The 16390-nt window shown below is 40.6% G+C and overlaps 3 gene segments (V, D, J or C); all 3 read left to right on the forward strand.

Moving 5' to 3' along the window:
• Positions 1-2060: 2060 nt before the first annotated feature.
• Positions 2061-2552, forward strand: LOC118238958. The segment is given in 2 exon segments: positions 2061-2106; positions 2188-2552. Coding segments are annotated over 2 exon segments (411 nt in total).
• Positions 2553-6681: 4129 nt separating this feature from the next.
• Positions 6682-9884, forward strand: LOC113836046. The segment is given in 3 exon segments: positions 6682-6757; positions 6877-7233; positions 9673-9884. Coding segments are annotated over 3 exon segments (615 nt in total).
• A 3260-nt stretch (positions 9885-13144) lies between these two features.
• Positions 13145-13649, forward strand: LOC113836044. The segment is given in 2 exon segments: positions 13145-13190; positions 13297-13649. Coding segments are annotated over 2 exon segments (399 nt in total).
• The last annotated feature ends 2741 nt before the right edge of the window (positions 13650-16390 follow it).

Genomic DNA, 16390 nt, shown 5'->3' on the forward strand with positions numbered 1-16390 from the left:
GTCATCCTTTCTGGCTCAAATGCTGAATATACATCATTAAATAATTGTGGAATTTGAATTCCCTGTGTTTTCTGACTTTGTTCCCTTCCACTGTCAACTCAGCCTCTGGGAATCAGAACAATGCTCTGCATACCAGGATTTCTGTCTTTTCATTCTCCCTGTAACTCAGGTCAGGCAGCATTTGTCTTCATGTCCCTGGATTGTTTCACTTGCTGTAACTTATTTAGGAACATTAAATTTCACACACAGGACAGTTTTCATCATCTCAAGACCACATCACAGTATTCTCATAGATTCTCTATGCCATCCTTTCTTTGCCAATGACTTCTTCCTCAAATACAGTGATTAATTTCTTCTTAATCATTTTATTGTATCTTTAGTTAGTCATTTTATGTATTTATGACATATTTTGATGATAATGATCAGCTAATCATCCCATTAACTCCTTAAACCCACACCCCACAAACCACTCTCAGCTTCATAGTGAAGTCCTTTTCTTATCTTGACTCCTAGGAATGATCCTGCAATAGATGCAGATGTTGGTGTAGACCTCTCATCAACACATGTTCCTGTCTCTCACATGTAGCCTATTGGCTGACAGGGAGAACTTATGGTGAAGCTGTGTTTTGTTTGGTGAAGAGTGCACACCAGTCTCACCACACTCATCTACAGACAAACCAATGAAATGTCTTATGTGTGTATCAGCCTTGTTATCTCTTATTTCTGACAAGTTATATTAAGTTATGTGATGAACATTCCAATGTGTAATTAATCTGTGAATCCAAAAAATTCAAAATGCAGGATTTCTTTAGATATCTCTGAACTTACAGAAGCATTACTTGGAAAGGGCTATCACAAAAGCATTATTTGGAAAGGGCTATCAGGTGTTTTCTATTTTTAAAATATTAATGTTTTCTTGCAACTCAGTTACCTACACAAGTTTATATGGGCTCATGGTCATATTCATACTGTGTGAATATTTTCAAACTTCCAATGTGCAATGGTCAGACCTGAAATCAACTACATTAAAGAATGAACAAACTGAGCAGGTTGTATATATATATTATATGCATAATTTTTTGTGAGTGTGTGCATGTGTATGTAAATAGATATTAGGGAAAAGGGGGATATGAGTTTGGGAGTGGAGTTTGGGGAGGCATTGTGTATGTGTGTCTTTATTTTTTCATTTGTTATTATTTTAATACATCTAACATTGATTTATAGTGCCTATGGTATTTCACACCATTTTTCTTTGTTTGTTTATTGGTTCTAATTTCTTTTGTAAATGCTGTCTCTTTTTATTATATATATATATATATATATACATATATATATATATATATATATATATATATATATATTACATACATTCATGTCATCGGAAGTGGTAAATTGTTTTCAATTTTCTACTATGGATGAACTTCATTTTCTCTTTGTGGTTGATGTTCTGGCTAGTAACAAGTACTATCTTGAGTAAACTGGTTCAACATAGGATAATTATGTTGTTCCTATATAAGGACCAACCGTTCAACTCCACATTTCTTTATCACTATAGGAAGCAAACAAATAGACAAAAGGAAGGGATTTAAAGAACAAAATAACCCACAAGAAACACACACCTGCAGCATGCTGAAAAAGAAACATTAATAGCTTATTACATGTGAAATGAGATTGCAAATTTAGGAGTATTAGTTTTATCCTCATTAAAACTGTCACATGTAAATCAATTTTGTCAGGAAACGGACCTAATCACTTGGTTGGTATTCTAATTGTAAATGGAGAGATGAGGCCATGCTGTTATATCCACAGGATCTGCACAGGTCTCAGGAATCACTACTTCCTCTGACAGGTTGACGATTTGGATCTCAGCATCCTGCTGACTGACCCAGGTGTCCTCCACCTCCCTCCTCTCCAGCTGGACTAGGTCCTTATCTAAGAAGTACCCTGCTCATGAATATGCAAATCATGTGAGTCTATGTGGTAAATACAGGGATGTCCACACCACCAACAACACATGATCAGTGTCCTCTCCACAGTCACTGAGCACACAGGTCCTCACCATGGGATGGAGCTGGATCATCCTCTTCCTGGTGACAGCAGCTACAGGTAAGGGCTCCAAGTTCCAGACATGAGGAGGGGCCATTCAGTCAGGTGACAGTGACATCCACTCTGCCTTTCTCTCCACAGGTGTCCACTCCCAGGTCCAGCTGCAGCAGTCTGGGGCTGAGCTGGTGAAGCCTGGAGCATCAGTGAAGTTGTCCTGCAAGACTTCTCGCTACACCTTCAGCAGCTACTATCTGAGCTGGGTGAAACAGAAGCCAGCACAAGGCCTGGAGTGGATTGGAGTTATTAATTCTTCTACTGGTGGTACTAGCTACAATCAGAAATTCAAGGGCAAGGCCACACTGACTGCAGACACATCCTCCAGCACAGCCTACATGGAGCTCAGCAGCCTGACATCTGAGGACTCTGCAGTCTATTACTATGCAAGACACACAGTGTTGCAACCACATCCTGAGTGTGTCAGAAAACCAAGAGGAGCAGGAAGCTAAGAGGAGATCAGCCTGGATACTTACACAGAAATAATCAATCTGTGTGCCCCGTGTTTACTCTACTCCTAACAGTCCTACATGGTGTTTGTCACTTTTTCCAAATAACATCTGATAATTAATTCGTCCTTATTGGTTTTCCTGCAGTAACCAGAACTTGAGGAGATTGTTATCAGTGAACACCTACATTGGCATGCTTCTGCTTTAATGAAACAGAGAATAAGAAACTATTACAATACATTATAGTGTGTGTGTGTGTGTGTGTGTGTGTGTGTGTGTGTGTGTGTGACCTTTAAATCTAAGATACTAGGATTTTATTGGGAATACACTATAATATGAATTTGACTAGGAAAATAAAAATCAAAAATATCAGAACAAACAAAAATACTTTTCAAAATTCAGTTTTGTATCTAAGAGCACACAAAATACTTTGGTGTAAGTTGTCTCCATAAATTGTGGGGAGTCTCTTTACCTTTCCATTAATTACAATTCTATGTGATCATTTATGGGGAGGTCTGATACTTTATTTCTTTTTTGGTAGTAATGACATTTCTTCTCAATTGAGAGATGAAGATGGCCGAATGTCACACTGTGGAGTCCTCTGGTATAGAGTCTGTTACTCTCTCAGCATTCTGGGCTCCTGATCACTAACACTGGGCCATATCATGGGGATACTAAACTGATAATGTAAAAGACATTGATGTCATCAGGAGCCCTGGGTGATCAATGCCCTGTTTCCTGAAATTGGATTGTCTTTGCAACACATTTTAGGGTGACACTGACTGACATTGACTAGACATCAGTGTATGTCACAGGATAATCCCATCACCCCACACCAACACATACACAAGCACACACACACATACACACACGCACACGCATACGAACACCACAAACACAGTGACAGAGAGAGACTGAGTAGATTTTTGTTTTTGGAGGTGTCAAGGGCCACTAATGACCTCTGTTGACTTTTGACTCTGTTATTACTTTCACATATCTGTATCTAAGCAATTCTGCCTATGTAGGATTTATTGTTTTTCTTCTGTTTTAATTAGGAGAAAACACATACCTTGGCTCTACAAAGGCTGAATATCAGGAAAAATAATTCTGCCATTGACAGCATGGCTACTGTTTTTATTAAAGAAATTTCTTGTCCTCCAAGGCCCCCTGTCCTGCCAATGTCTTATTTGCAGCATAAAGGTTGGACACCATCATGAACTCTTGCTCAGATATAAACCACAGAGTCAGGAAATAGGGGTTCCCTTATCTGTGAATGCTGGGGAACTGTCAACAGAAAGATTGAAAGTAATATGAATGCTGAGTTGTTGTTAGATTGGACTAGCTGGACTCATGCAAGGTGCACAGGGCTGACTTCTGTGGGGACAGCCTGTAATTCTCAAGAATAGACAAAGATTCCATACTCCACAGAACTCCATCTTAGGACTGCCATGGTCACAAGAGATTCCTAGGACAACCTTCCTGACCTGTACAAAATTGCTGAGAGAGTATAAATCTGTATACAAACATTTCATAGCAATCCATATGGAGGAGTGAGATTAATCAATTTGAGACCTTGTTCTATTGAAGAAAACATACAGGAACACATTCTGAAATATCATTATGATTTACTATGAAATCAAGTCCACATGATCAATAACATTGATAAGTATTTTTACAATGAGGCATCAAAAAGGAAAACCAAAATAAATCAGTTATGCAGATCCTGGAGAGTAAGTGCAGAGGGGCCTGCAAGGGCGTTTCCTGACTCTACTCAGAGTTTATTCCTCTCAGTTAACCACACACAAGGCCCAGGGGACCAGCTCCAATAGCAGTTAGAACCCTCCCCTAGAAGGATACAAGGTCAGTTAGTTCCTAGAATCCATGTCTCTCTCCTGGGAATCCTACAATAACAGAAATGACTCAATTCTTCAATCACCATGAAGACAGTTTATCTCGTAGTGGAATAAATTTCTCTATTGAAGAACTAGGCCCCATGTGTGTTGACAGCAGATGGGGTTTTAGAGCAGAAAGGACAAATGTACTTGTGGTCCTATCCCTAACCCAGGATCAAAATCCAATTATAACATCTTTCAAATGAAAAATTAGATTATCTGAAGGATTCTGACTGAGAAAACCAAATACCCCTAAGCATAGGCTGCAGGTCCATCAGCTGATGTCGTCAGGTATCAAATTCTAATGCATTTGGGAGGCTAACTGTCTCATTTTTATCATACAGTTCCTTCTCCTATATAGAACAGCTTCTAATTTTTTGGTTTTATGGGATTCCTGAGCATGTAAATCAGGAGGTCTCTGCATCCACACCTGTTTCTTGTGCCTTTTCTTGGGCATGATTCCTCCAGTTTTTTGTTTGTTTTGTCCTGTTCCAATGTGTTTTTTTTATCTAGTTTTACTTTATTGTATTTTATTCACTAGAAGCCTATTTGTCTTCAAAAGACATGAAGGTATTCAATATGGATGGGGAGGACTTGGGAGTTGAGGAGGGAGGAGGAATTATGGGATGCAGCTGCTTCTACCAGCAGGTGTTTCCTCTACATTCCACAGTCTGGATGGCACAAGAAGTAGGTGTGGAGCCTGTGCTGCAACAAGATGACAGTGAGATAATTTTCTGGGAATGATTGAAGACCATCATGTTTGTGGAAAAGGGAAGAAAAAATTGAGCAGTGTGAGCTTCCTGATCAAAAACCAGGAACTCAGGAATACAAGCATGAAAAGAACATTAGCAGTGACCTGAGACCTTAAAACTAAAGGGGTCTGGTGGCATTGACGGAGTGGGTTATCATTTCATACATGTATGAAAAATTCCAAAATATTGTTTAATAAAACTATTCAAATTTCATGGTAGGCATACCTGTTATAAGTTGTGTTTAAGATACATTAGTATATAGAATCATAATATTTTAAAACCCTTACACCAAAGTAATATTTAAAACTAAGATCTAAATATGAGTGAAAAGACATGAAGTTTGTCTTTCTCAGTCTGGGTTACCTCACTCAAAACTGTTCTTCAGTTTAACCAGTTATCCAGAAATCAATTTTGTTTTTCTTTACTTGCAAATGCAATTAATCTGTTCATATTTATCAGATTTCTATTTCACAACATCTGTTTATGTACACCTAAAATGATTGTATTCCATAATCAGTATGAATATGAATTGTCTCCTTGACGTTTCAAAAGCAAGACTGATACAGATTTCTAGTTGTTTCTTTGAACCTTAGTCACTTTCCTGGGAAAACCATAGAAACAGTAGAGACACAACCCACAAGATCCAAAACCCACTGTGAAGTTCCTTTCTTTCGTTCAGAATAAACTCAACAAGTGAAATATTATAATTCAACATTTTCTTCTCATGTAGGATGTCATTATTTCAAGATTGCACATTCCGTGACTTATTGTCCAAACATTATGGAAGTTCCAACCTTCAAGAGTTCAGATAGACAGAACGATACCTGAACACAACCTAGAGACCAGGCAGGAGATGCCTTGGTTAACCCAGACATGGAACCTCTGCTTCCTCTAAGGGTATTAAAATTAAAAGTGAGTTAATACCTAAGGATGATAAACACACCCAAGCAAAATGTTGGCTTACTACAACAAATATATAAATTAGGCATTTGAATAGCTTTGTCACTTAAAAAATCTAACTCTGGAGAACAGTCATAATTCTTAAGATATATTCTTTGGAAAAGGGGATCAAGTCTAGGCAATGGAGCATGCTACACTACTGAATTCAGTCCTCAAAGGAGGATTTAGATTTTAATATTTCTATTCAACATTAACTCAGCTTTATATCAATTGTCTCTAAATTTTCAAAATGATATTTTATTATAATTCTGAAGCAGAATGAGTTTTTGAAATGTTTAAAGGACAAAACATTGAAGAGTTTAGCAAACACACAATAAGTGACATTTGAACATTGTTACTGCTAACTCATCCATTTAGCATCTGCCTTCTGTTCTAATGACTGCCTCCTCTACTGTTTCAACCCTAGCACAGATGATATAGCGGGAAGAAATGCAAATTTGTCTCCCTCTGCTCATGAAAACCAGCCCAGATCTGAGCCTGTAGCTCTAGCAGAGGGGCCCAGTCCTGACTTCCCTTGTCTCCCATTCAGGGATCAGCACTGAACACAGACCTCTCACCATGGAGTTCTGGTTGAGCTGCATCTTCCTCGTATCTATTTTTAAAGGTCGTTTATGGGAACAAGAGATGCTGAGTGTGTGGGAGCCCGAGTAAGAAGAGGGCGTGAGTAAGAGGGACAGCGGATGTGTGTAACATTTTCCTGACCAGAATTCTCTACTATTGCAGGTGTCCAGTGTGAGGTGCAGCTGGTGGAGTCTGGGGGAGGCTTCATAGGTCCTGGGGGTTCCCTGAAACTCTCCTGTGCAGCCTCTGGGTTCACCTACAGTGATTACTACATGAGCTGGTTCCGCCAACCTCCAGGGAAGGGGCTGGAGTGGGTTGCAGAGAGTAGAAACAAAGCGAGTAGTTACACAACACAGTACAGTGCATCTGTGAAGGGCCGGTTCACCATCTCCAGAGATAATTCTAAAAGCATCCTGTACTTGCAAATGAACAGCCTGAAACCTGAGGACACAGCCACTTACTACTGTGTAAGGGACTCCACAATGAGGGGACTCCAGACACAAACCTCGCTGCAGGGAGGTTTGTACCAACAGGGGGCACATTTCCCCTCCTCTTTCTTCCTTACAAACCCTCCTTTGTAGACCAGTGTCTCTGCCTTTAATATACTCCAGGCTTTATCGTATGCTACCAAGTCCCTGCCATATCATGTCTCCTAGCCCAGATCCACCACAGCAGTCTGCACACACTGTGTGTTTACTACCCCAGTATCGCTTCCCTGAGGACCAGTCTCCAGTATCTTACGGTTTGACAGGAAACCTACGATGTCAGCTCACTACCAATGAACCTGTGTTTTCTGAATTATCTGGAGCTGGTGAGGGGGACAGCTTTTAAATCTCTGGGGCTGGTAAAGAAGGGAAGGAACACACACACACACACACACACACACATATGCACACACACACACACAAACACTCACACTCTCAAATACTCACACACTCACACGCACTCTCAAACACATATGCACACACATTCACACACATACACACATACACACACTCACATACTCACACACATGCACACAGACACACTCACACACACAGACTCACACATTCACACACTCACAACACACTCACATACACTCACACACATACTCACACACTGACACACACTGACACACACACACACACACACACACACACACACTCACACACTCACACATATGCACACACACTGACACACACTCACACACACTGAAGGTCTCTGTGTCAGCTTCTGGCTCAGTTCTTCCTTTCTTTTCTTACTTGTATCTGGATCTGTCCCCTCTAACCCTCTTGTCTGGCTCCTAAATCTCCTTCTACATCTTTCCTGGTGTTTTCCTTCTCCTGTCTTCATTCTTTCCTTACAGCTCACCTACCACAGTAGAATCTTTCCAGCAATACAAAAATTACTATGTGGTTACATTCTACTTTTCAAGTGAATTTTTACAATAAATACAAGTAAAAAAATAACATGTTTTCCATATTCCTTACATGGTTAACCTTTTAGGTTTTACAGGTGAAAAACAAATCGCCCAAGGAAAACATACATTCATATCCAAGCAATTTGTTACAGACTAACAATGTCCAAGCAAGAAAGATATTATTTTACTGCCAGGCTGCATTTTGCAGTTACAAAGAAAGGACCAATAATTTTTTATTTATCTCTAAAGATAATCTTACAAAAATCTTAGAAGAATCATAAACCTAAAAATTATATATGAAAAAGAAACATCTCTATTTTAAATCCTCAGGGTGCACCCCCACTCATTAACAGATCTGTTTATATGCATATACATTATATATTATATCAGTAAGGGTAAGGGCAGAAAATGGCACAAGGAATTAATCATTGCCTCTTGTCACCAACCAATCCTAGCAAGGAAGGCATGTCAGCCAACAATAACTGGCTGCTGTATATTTTTTCCTGGACCTTAATGAGATCTTTCATTCCACTCTGTGCCTTTTTAAACTTCAGGTTATTTCCCAAGGTTTTCACCTTGAAGCTGTTAGCAAAATACTTTCAACTAGGCTTAAGTCATTCCAAAAGATTTCTTTCAGTGTGGATGCACTTTTAAACCTGTAAGCACATCTCCCAACACTAAGATTAAAAGAATTTGGGCTAGTTGGACTTCTGGGACTCAGATCTTTCTCTTAATGATTAACCTAAGATTAACAGTCTGTAAGACTCCGCAATAGAAAGTCACATGTTCTAACTGTGTGACCTTTCATTGTACTTATTTTCTATCCTCTGAAGCCCCTGTTTTACTAGGGGCAACATTTCATCCTATCTTTATTTATATTAACTTTTCAACCAAACTAACCTCTGTCACAATAAAAGGGGTTCCCAACCTCAGCAGACAGCAGTACTCAGGGCTACATACAACTCAGGGAGTACCATGTCCATCAAGGTTGAAGCTCACACAGTAGGGACAGTGCTTACAGAAAAGAGCTACAGAGCACAGGACAAAGCAATGTCCACTGCCCTGTATAATCCAGAACATGGAGAACTGGGGGAATCTAACACTAAAATGCATCTTTCTTCTGTTTGCCAGTATAAATGAAATAGATTGAGACTCTGGGTTTACCAGGGAGAATATCTTAATATGATACAAAACTTTCCAACCATTATCTTTATTGCCAGACTATCCAAAGCACACTTATACACAAACTAGGACCTGACATTTCTACGATCCCACAACAGAACTTATCGTATACCAGGAAGACATGCAAATAAGGCCTCTCTCTTCTCATGAAAACCAGCCCAGCACTGACCCTGAGCTCAGGCAAAGGATCCCAGCCCTGGATTCCCAGGTCTCTTCATTCAGTGATCAGCACTGAACAACACCCACACCATGGATTTGGGGCTGATTTGGGTTTTCCTTGTTGCTCTGTTAATAGGTACTGAGTATGTTTCTGTACAAGAGTGGTATAAATACCAAGCTTGTTTGGCAGTTACTGACAGGATTCTCTGTGTTTGCAGGTGTTCAGTGCGAGGTAGAGCTGGTGGAGTCTGGGAGTGGCTTGGTGAAGCCTGGTGGGCCCCTGAAACTCTCCTGTGCAGCCTCTGGATTCACCTTCAGTGACTACTGGATGGGTTGGGTCCGCCAAGCTCCCGGCAAGGGGCTGGAGTGCATTGCAGAAATTAATGGAGATAGTGGTACCACAAAGTATGCACCGTCCTTGAAGGATTGATTCACCATCTCCAGAGACAATGCCAAGAACACTCTGTACCTGCTAATGAACAGTGTGAAGTCTGCGGACATCGCCACTTATTACTGTGTTATAGAAACAGTCAGGCATCTCAGTGTGAACCCAGACATAAACCTCACTGTGAGGCCGCTCACGGACACCAGGGGGCGCACAGCACACACAGAGCACAGGTTCAGCCCAGCAAATAATGCAGACATGATCCTCTCTAGTATATGGGCTCCATTTTTTTTTCATCTAACAAGTTTCCGCGGAATTCTCTCTACATGTATGTACTGAAGTGATATGATGATATCAAAACATTAATTTTTTGTACTAGTATAAAAATATGAGGCATAGTCTCTCATGAACTAAATGCAAACTGATAGAGATGAGGACATAAATGACCCCGCCTTTGTCAATGAAATCACATGGTGAAGAAGTTGGTGGACACTCCTGAATATTTTCACATTCTAGGCAGAGGCTTGGTCAGATTTCATGATTATAATTCTCATAGAATGTGTGCTTAAGAAAAACCCAGGATTTAGGCAGAGCCAGGATTGTTAGACCATAAAATCTAGCTGGTCTGGAATCCTCTCTCTCTCCTCCTCTGTCCCTGCAGTGTCCATCAGGTTCAGATCTGCCCAGATCTGTGTTTTCTAAACCAAAGCTTCCCAATACCACTGTCCCTCCTTTGTCTATATCATGTGCAGAAATCTATGAGCTGACCTGTATTCTAGTCTGCTTGACTCTTGATGCTAAACACGGAGGCCAACACTGTTCTCCCATGATATCCTAGAGCTCAGCTGGGTCATCTACAGTTCTGGACCTGGAGCCCATTCAAATATGAATTAGTAAATTAACAGATATAAGAGCCACAGGTTCAAGTGTCCTGTCAGCATGTCAGTCAACACTCAAACAGTGGAGGCTGCACACAAAGCAATCCTGTGTCATTCTTCATAATTAAATATATTGACTGAGAAATCAAACAGACGTGGATCCTGTATGTTAACTTCTGTAGCCTCTAGAAAAGGAAAACCTAAATTAAGGATCCCTGGTAGAATTAGGACTTATAACTGCCTGGGATAGAGCATGAATGAGATTGAGAAATAAAAGACAAGTGGATGTGTGATGGAAGTGAGGACGTCCTTCTGGGTGGCTGTGCAGGTCACTTGGAGGATTTGTTTCCTGCCTGGGGGACCAGACGACAGCATCACAAGGCTCAAACAGAATCCATGGAGTCAGGGTCTATGGCATTTTAACTTGAGGGGGTTAAGGGAAAAGACATGCACACTCTCTTGATGGTTTCCTTCTTTATGCTTTTTCTGAGTTCTATTCTCTTGTCTCATTTCTATCCAGACATGTCCTTTCTTTCTCTCTTAATGTTTCCCTTCTCCTGATTCTTAATTTTCCCTTACAGTGTTTATACCCCAGCAAAATCTTTCAAGCAATACAAACATTACAATGTGGTTACATTCAAACTTTCAAGAGAATAATTGCAATGAATATAAGCAAACAGAATAGTATATTTTCCACATCTCTTATATGCTTAAACATTATACATATTACAGATGAAAAGAAAGTTGTTGATGTAACCCATGCACAACCATACCCAAGCAACCTGTTATAGATTAACAGCATAAGCTAGTAAGGTGTTCTCAGACAGTTCTTTTGCTGGCAGGCTGCAATTTGTGGATAAAGGAAAGGGCCAATCATTTCATTCTTTACCTTGAAAGGTAATCTTGTAAGAAATCTTAAAAGAATGAAAAAATCTAAATTTATACTTGAAAACCAGCACTGTCACTTTTTATATCAGGAGATTGAAGGAAGAAATTGGTACAAGATATTAATCATCATCTTTGATCACCAACCATCCTGAGGATAAAAGCATGTCAGCTAATAAAAATGAGGCTGCTTTGCATTTGTGACCCTAACTTAATTAATTTATAACTCAACTATGAGTCCTTGTGATGTTTAGATATTTTCTGTAACATCTCATCTCAAAGTTATTATCAAATCATCTAATTCAACCTGCAGTTATTTTCAGGCTTGGTTGAAGCTATGATGCACACCAAAACCTGTGAATGCATCTTTCAACATTAAGATTGAAAGAATTTGAGACAGCTTGACTTCCAGGGACTCAATTGCTTTCCTTATTCATTAACCTGAACTACAGTCTATGTAGCCATGGATGTGAAACTCAGGAGCCCTAGCTGTTAGACACTTACTTGTATTTGTTTTTCATTATCAAACGAATGTTTAAACTAAGTTTATTATTATCAATTAGACAGTAAAGCTTAAGAAGAAATCATCTTCATAATAATGCACAGGTAGATATGTCCAGTAGAATGGGATGTTTCCACATGAGAACACACTGTATTACAGGCAGTGGGGATCTCCCCACACCCATTGACACCATTCAAGATACCAAAGAAAGATGGCAGCAGCAAAAATGAAAAGGAACAGCAAAAGCAAAAGACATCCTGGAGTCTGTGGACTCCAGGTTTTGCCTAACAGAGATTCATCCATCTGGGCTTCATATCCTGGTGAGGGGACACCTGAACCTCAATTGCCCCCTGCTGCTCCTCTGACAGGGCCACCTGCAGACACAGAAGTCAAAGCTCAGCTCTCCTTGAAGTTCAGCTTCTCAGTCACTCCCGATTTCTAGGGACAAATAGGTAAACGTGCAGCAAAGGAAAATTGAATTAGATGATAAAACAAGAAATACACAGGCTGTCTGGAAAAGCTCATGCATGTGATTAGCTGAACACTGGGATTCAAGCATGTCACATGACCTCCATAGAGAAAGGGAGTTTCCCAACCTCAGGAAGCAGCTGCTCTCAAAGCTATAGCTATGGAAGGGGTTTTAAGTTCACCAGGAATGAGGTCCACACAGTAGTGCTGACTTCACAAATAATGAGCACTGCAAAGCAATGTCACTGCTCTCTTAATCCCAGATGCGGAGAATTGAGTTGAAATGAACATGAAAATGAGTCTTTATAGAAAAAGGGATAAAGGGGATGATTTGAAAATGATATGATTTAATAACAATTTCCTCAACATTAACATTATGATCTGATTCCTCCAGAAAATTAACAAAGAACCCAGGACCTGACAAATCCAGGCTCCACTACAGAGCTTGCTATTAAGCAGGAAGACATGCAAATGGGCCCTCTCTCTGCTCATGAAAAGCAGCCCAGTCCTGACCTTACAGCTCAGGCAGAGGAGCTCAGCTGTGGATCCCAAGACTTCACTCAGGGATCAGCATGGAGTTGGGGCTGAGCTGCATTTTCCTTGTTGCTCTTTTAAAAGGTAATTTATGGAGAGCGGTAGATGCTGACTGTGTGAGTGGACATTAATCTGAGGGACAATGGACATGTGTGATGATTTCTTGACCAGGATTTTTCTGTGTTTTCAGGTGTTCAGTGTGAGGTGCAGCTGGTGGAGTCTGGGGGGAGCCAGGTGAAGCCTGGAGGGTCCCTGAAACTCTCCTGTGCAGCCTCTGGATTCACCTTCAGTGACTACTGGATGGACTGGGTCTGCCAGGCTCCTGGCAAGGGGCTGGAGTTCGTTGGAGAAATTAAATATGATGGCAGTACCACAAACTATGCACCATCCGTGAAGGGTCGGTTCACCATCTCCAGAGACAATGCCAAGAACATTCTGTACCTGCAAATAAACAGTGTGAAGTCTGAGGACACCGCCACTTATTACTGTGTTAGATACACAGTGAGTGATCTCAGTGTGAACCCAGACATAAACCTCGTTTGAGGCCGCTCACAGCCACCAGACAGCGCACAACACGCACAGAACACAGGTTCATCCCACAGACTATGAAGGCATAACTGAGCAATCTTCTCAGCAGCTTAGGCTCCTTTCATCTTCTAGTTCCCTAGAAAGTCTCTCTGAATATTTGTGCTGTGGGTTAATGTTGTCATCAAAATATCTCCTGTGTTTCTGCTGTTATATATAAACATGGATGCTCGTGTGTCTTTTTTTTCTCTCAGATTCAAGCAGATCCTCAGTCAGATTTCTTTATTAGAGTAGCATTTATATTTAAGGGGAAATCAAGGGTAAGAAGGGGCCCATTACAGGTGCTCAAATGCTACCAAGGCTCAAACCTCCCCGCCTCTCAATGACAATGGTGCACATCAGGTTCAGACTTGATCCAGCTGTACTTTTAGCTAATTCAGTTTATTTCCCCATGAATTCCATCTCTGCTCATCATGAGATTTTTATAAACTTGTCCTTCAGGGAAGTTAGTTCAGTGTCTGTGTGGAGATGGCATTTCAAGGATGGTTTATTGTTTTCTAATTGACCTGAATATGGGGTCACACCACCAGGAAGGCATTGAACATCTGCATCTGATCACATGATAATGTTCATGAGAAGTGAGATCTACTCACCCAGAAAATCTCTCACACACAATTGGACATTTCATCTAAATCTAACAGAGATCACTTTGGGTCTGGGGGTGTCACATTAGCATTGAAAGAGCCAGATCATTTCTCTAAGAGCCACAGAAATTCCAGCTGTGTCCTCTGAGAAGTTCCACTCACTGCAAAAAACTGAGAAAGTTTGTCTTAGCAACTTTTCTGTAGCTGAGGCAAAACAGCAAGACCAACTGTGATGAAGGAAACATGTAAGGAAAGAAAGAACTTAGTTGAGATTATGGTTTCCAATAATCTAGTCCATGGTTTCAAACTAAAGGCTTAGTGGCTGTAGCAGACATTGATGGCTCAAGGTTTGATCCACAAGCAGGCACAGAGAGGCAGACTGACAATGCCATGAATGTGAAGAACCTTTAAGCCTTCCTCCATTGACTCACTTTCTCCAAGTAAGAGGAGGCATATCTGGGCAATATCCCTGAAGTTCTCATAGAATAACAGACAAGGAAGCAAGCACCGTATGTATTTCTTTGGAGCCCTATGGCCTACAGTTGACAGCTGTGTCTCCATTGCTATGAAAAAAAACTGTATCTCAAATACTCACAGCCCAAGGATCAGGAATAAATAAACAAGACACAAATATGAGATTTGCAGGAATGAAGAAATGGATACACATCCAATCAGCCAAGTCAAGATCTACAGTTATTTTTGTATTGATTTTTTGAGACACAGCTTCTCATTGAAACCAGTATTAATAGGGATATCTCCAAGAGCCAATAGTTAAAATCTGAACCACCTGCTATGTCTCACTTTGCAAAGACATGGGAAAGAACCTTCAGTGTCAACACAGACACAATGCTCCCTGTGCTCAACACCAGTAGAGACAATGAAGTACTACTGAGTCTGCTGGGAACTGGCAGACATCTCTTGGAGTATAGGAGGCTGGGGACTGTCCCATGTGGTTTCTCACAAACAGGCTTACTGCTGTTTAGATGTTGGAGTAAGTGGCTTCCCCTTCCTGCTATAACAATCCTTTAGAGGCCCTCAGCAATGTCACATTCTATTAACTACTGTTTGTTTAGTTTCTAATAAGTGTATCAATTTTTACCTATGGAGAATCTAAAGCATCCATTTGACACATTATATATGATGAAATAAACATTTTATGAATGAACCTTTCCATATTTTTCAATGAATCTGTCATTCTAAGAGTTGGTGATGATTATTAGCTCAATTGGAAATCTAAGGGAACTCTAAATCATCTGAAAACAATTCTCTTTATTTTCTCAGAGGTTGAAGAGTAGCCAGAGCTTCCATGATTAATGTTATTTTACACAGTTGATGGAACAAGTGGTCTATGCTTCAGGCTTCCAACATATGTCTGTAATAGGGCACACATGGTTATTATTTTCACACAATTATTGTTTGAGGTTTGCATCCTTGTAAAGATTACTATCTGACTCAGTGTCCCATGTATTGATGCCTTTGAAGGTGTGTTCTGTACCTTCAGCTTGTGGAAATGTCTGAGGGACCATTGGGTATAGGGGGAAATGCTGGCCACACCCACTTGAAGGCTGGCACAGGTGAGGCTGACCACGCATACATGGGCGTGGTCAGAGTGATGTAGCAAGGCTTTAAATATGAGGGTCACATGAATGCTACTCTCTGTTCCCTCTCCTGCCTTGTGGTAAGGGACTGGCTCCGTAGTCTGAGTACTTCCTAATAAGCAATCTGTTTTTCACACTAGTTCTGACTCCATTGTGATCTGCATTAATTGTTGGGCTCATGCCAGATGGTGTCACCCACAGTCTCTCTCTAACTCCATTCCATTGGACACAGAGGTCCTCATCACAGTTTTCTGCTAGTGTTTTCTTGTTCCCATTGCCTGCATGCTCATTGCTGTGATCTCTGATGCAGCTGAAGGTAGGAGAGTGGGAGTGTTTACCTTTGAGTTAGAGAAGATGAATGGGAGAAGTGATGGTTGGTGTTGGTTCAGGGTTAAGGATTACTGTTTTGAAGAATCTGGAAAATGAAAAGAAAGTCTACTTTTCCAGGCCTTAGCCTTCTCTGGATACTATGATAGTGACCTCAGCCGTGTGTTAAGAATTTCGGTGAAGAAACAGA

The sequence above is a fragment of the Cricetulus griseus genome, chromosome 5 (assembly GCF_003668045.3).
Source record: "Cricetulus griseus strain 17A/GY chromosome 5, alternate assembly CriGri-PICRH-1.0, whole genome shotgun sequence".
Lineage (NCBI taxonomy): Eukaryota > Metazoa > Chordata > Mammalia > Rodentia > Cricetidae > Cricetulus > Cricetulus griseus.